A 4,315-nucleotide genomic window follows, 5' to 3' on the forward strand; every position below is an offset into this window, starting at 1 on the left:
TTAAAAGAACGTATTGCTTGTGTGCTACTAGTATCATTCCAGCAATAGTCGACTGCAAAGAACCCCAAGGAGGAGGAGGAGAATGCAGCCCTTGCATCAAAGGGGCAGCAGGAGGAGTGGAGGAAGAAGGACTTTTCTAAAATCAAATGTTTCCCGTGTGGTGAATTTGGTCACTACACTACACAATGTCCTCTCAAGAAGAAGGACAAGGACGAGAAACATGATCCGCAAGGATCGAGGAGGAGGAGTTTGCCATGATTGCCCAGATACCTCCAAGGGAGAGGTGGGGTGATCTAGTACTAGAATTCGAAAGAACTGAAATGGGCAAGGTACATTGAGGAGTCCACCTCATGGATCAATACCTTGCTACGGGAGCCCACATCAGAAGTGGCAAGATGGACCAGTGTTAGTTGGTGCAAAGGAATATCGGAGTGACAGTTGCAGTGGCTGGGAGCACCAGACACTAAGCAGAGCAAAGTTGGCAACAGTGCAGTTGGCACAGTGAAGAGTCAGCAGCAACGCAAAGACTTCAGAGGGTTAGCATAGAGAAAAGCAGTAGTCAAAACTCCACCAATAGATGCATCATGCTGAACACCTTTGGTTCAATATTTTGGATGCTTTTTTGTTGCAACAGCAGCAGAGTTGCAGTGCAGATGCAGTTGGCAGCAGCATGCAGAGTCAACAGCAGCACAGATGCAGCATTTGCGCAGTAGTTGGTGGGCAGTGATGTCAGACATCAGCAACGCAGAGGGAGATGTTACAGAGTTAGGGTGATGCTTCAACATGTTGCATTACTAGAGCACATTCCTCACTAAGAGAGGGTTTTGATTTTTGGTAGCATCGGATGTGCTCTAAGCCTCCAAATTTGCAGGGAGGCTAGGATACATGTATTCCAGAATACCCAGAAATCGTTTTGGGAAATTCCACCCGAAGACAGTTTTATTAAAACAATTAATTATTTTTAATGGATGCCTAAGTATAAACTTAGGAAATTAAAATAATTAAAGGGTATTAATAAAACTAGGTGTGAATCTTCTAGAAGAAGACGGAAATCAAGTCAATATGATCTAAGCCATTGATTAGAATTTAATCTAAGTCTTTGATTATTCAATGAGGAGATTACAAGGACTTTGATGGGCATTTGGAAAAAACATCGAGTGGGATCAAGAGATCGATTTCTCAAAAGAGCAGCACAGAGCAGCCGGAGAGATCATTGAGGAGATTCTTGCAGTGAAGGGCAGGGATAGTTTTTCAGAGGAATTTTTTTGATCCGGAGAGTGCAAGGCAGAGAGGGCAGAGTAGTCCGAAGAAGCAGTGCAATGCCACGCAGAGGCAGCGCAAAGCTACGTTGTGGCAGCGTAAAGATTCAGAGGGAGTTCGTATTTTTAATTGGGAATAGTCGAGATCTAGTGTCGGAGCCGGGGTGTGAGACCAGGAGGCTAGAGGGCCGAAGTTTCCATCTAGCAGGAGATCAAGATGAGGTGCAGCGCAGTCCCAGCAACAGTGACGCAGTAACTGCGTAGGTATGATGCAGTGCTATGTAGAGATCTCCAGTGCAGATGAGTGTCGGATTTTCCAGTGACAGGGTGAGATCATCTCACTATCTTTTGTTCAGTTAGATCTCTCTACAGGATTGCCAGTCTGGGCATCCGAAGAATTGTATTCAGAAACTACTGCATAATAATACAAACCCTCAGCGATCGCACCGGTTTTGGCGCATTATGTTTTTCCAGTGACATTTGTCCAAAAACAACGGTGTCACTTGTGTGTGTTATTTCTTCTTGCTCAGTTCTTGTTTCGGCATAGAATTTAATTAGTGAAAGCTGCAGTCATATTTACTTCTACATTTATAGTGTAACACAGTAAATAACTTGCATGAATTTATTTTAAGAATGAAACTATATATGAAAGCAAAAATGTAATGTATGAGATGTTCATTTGTTAATTTTAAACTTAAAATGATGAATGCAATAAGAACCAGTTTTGGAAAGAAATATTTTTAAAGCAAAAATAGATGTTCTGAGAAAAGAAAAAAAACAGTAAATCTTTAAAGCTTGGAATCTATAATTTATGTGGCATTTTTTAAACAAAATGTGTATCTTTAATGAAATAATGATATATGTAACGCATTTTTTAAACAAAAATATATTTTTTAAACCAATAATGCAATATGCAAGATATGTTTTATTAAAAAATTGTATATCTTCGAAGCAATGATATAATATGAGGCATTTTACAAAATTTACAATATCTTTCAAGACAATAGTGCCATGTCTCAGGGACTGTTTTAAAGAAAATTATATTTATTTTTAAATAATTGTATATTTATGTAAAATAAGATAATATAATATATGAGTTGTTCTATCAATAAAATGTTTTATATTTATAACAGTTGGGTTTATCTTTAAATGGTATGAAGAAATGACTGTAAAAAAACTGTTTATCTTTTGAAACAATAATATAGCTTAGTTTGAGGCATTTCAAGGGAAAAAAATGTGAATTTCTTTTAAACAAAAGAAAATTAGATCTTTAAGACAAAACCAAACCTTATATACGAGACCATTTTCAACCAAACCGTATATATGCGAAGAAACTATATCATTCCTGAGGCATTTTCAAACAAAATATATATATAAAGAAATAAATTGTCATAAATGAGGAAAATAAAACTATATCTTAAAAGTATTAATGTAGTGTACGAGACGTTTTGAAAAGAAAGATCTTATATGAAGGAATCATATAATACATGAGGAATTTTTCTAAATAAGCGTGTATTTTTAAAGAAAAAGAAACTAATGTCTCGTTTTAAACCGCCGAATCCCTCATTGCTGCAAAGCTTATTAGATCTAAGTTTTCAAAATTTTCAAAATAAATGTAAAAAAAGCCATGCTTCTCTTACTTGTTACAGAATCCGCCAAGGCAAAACTTTGCGAACAAGGCCATGGTGATCTTCGTCCGCTAACCTCAAGTCTTGTGAAAGCACAATATGCCGAAGCCTTTGGCTACCAAAACAGTAAGATCTGCTCAACTGCGACCGAATATATACATTTTCTACGAAAATATTCAGCCGTAACAGCGCATTTCAGCAGACTTCAGGAAGAAGGCGACGCTTTAAATATGTATATACATATAGTAGATAAGACCTTTAAGGTCTCGCCAGCTATAATATTCTCCGTTACATGAGAGCCGCCATTGCTCTGACTGGCTGATAAAGTACGCAGAAAGGCATCACAAGGTCATATGAGCAGGGCTACGGTTTGTTCCGTTTCTACATACCTTCTCCGTATTCGCATGCTCTTTGCCATGGCGTTGGTCGCATGAGAATTAATGCGGCATGACAGAGAAACGAAGGATTAAAGCACGGGACAGGACTGGTCCGAAAATAGGATTTGGTCTGTCTCTTTTGTAAACTTGCCTTACGCTGTGATTAATTAAGATTTTGGAATCCGAATGCGTTGAACACTATTGCTAAAATAACCCTCGCAATTTTGAAAAATATATAATATAATAATAAATTATTAAAGATTTAGCTTTATAATATATCATACGTTTATGTTGCGTCATGGTGGTCAGAATATTAATAATGGCCATTATAAAATGTTAGAGGTTTATCGTGTCCTATAAGGGTGAATTATCTTGTTTTGGTTTTATACATATATATTTGAAATTAAATTAGCAATAAGGAATGCCCAAAGTTTAAAAAACAAAGAACAAAAATACATGGTAAAAAAAATTTTAAAAGTCAAGAATACAAATACATGGTAAAAAATTGAAGTGTCCATAGTGGTGAAATTTATATCATCATGGGAACTTCAGAGTCATAATACAAATTTATACGAGTATTTGACAATATTTTATGGAGTTCCTAAATGCATGCGCAACTCTTTTTCTTTCCAATCTCCTTTCCTCGTAAGAAGTTGTCGAAACAATAAAATTCCATGGATTATTTCTCCCTTCTGTACACGATAGTTCGAAGCAAAATCTTTGGTTCTACATGTAAGTTCCACCACTTTTCTGTTTTTTGGGGTACTTGTTGTGCTCATTATCAGAGTAAAGGACGAGAGAGATTTTCGAGATAGTTGGCACCATGGTGGATGGATGGCAAAGATGATAGGTTGGTTCACTCTGCTTCTGATGTGCGTGTTTTTTCATTTCAAATGATGTTATTGGTGTTTATGAGAAACTATACAAATTTGGTTCAAGATTGTTTTTGCTTATTCAAGTGGTTTTATTGCTAGATTTTACTCATGCATGGAATGATTCTTGGGCTTCAAAGGACCATCAGCTCTGGTACCTAGCCATGCTGCTTGTAACT

At 36.8% G+C, this 4,315-nt stretch overlaps 1 protein-coding gene across 1 annotated transcript in view; it reads right to left on the reverse strand.

The window, feature by feature from the left end:
- The window catches only part of LOC149197139 (Protein kinase superfamily protein), a 36,710-nt gene extending 33,287 nt beyond the window's left edge, over nucleotides 1–3,423 (reverse strand). The window contains exon 1 of the mRNA XM_089405750.1: nucleotides 2,900–3,423. Coding sequence (XP_089261876.1) covers nucleotides 2,900–2,943 — 44 coding nt within the window. The 5' untranslated portion in view covers nucleotides 2,944–3,423. The remainder of the gene's footprint in view (nucleotides 1–2,899) is intronic.
- Nucleotides 3,424–4,315: the final 892 nt, after the last annotated feature.

This window comes from Pinus tabuliformis, chromosome 2_2 (genome assembly GCF_031772625.1).
Source record: "Pinus tabuliformis cultivar Carrire ecotype Pingquan chromosome 2_2, CPIR1, whole genome shotgun sequence".
Taxonomy (NCBI): Eukaryota; Viridiplantae; Streptophyta; class Pinopsida; order Pinales; family Pinaceae; genus Pinus; species Pinus tabuliformis.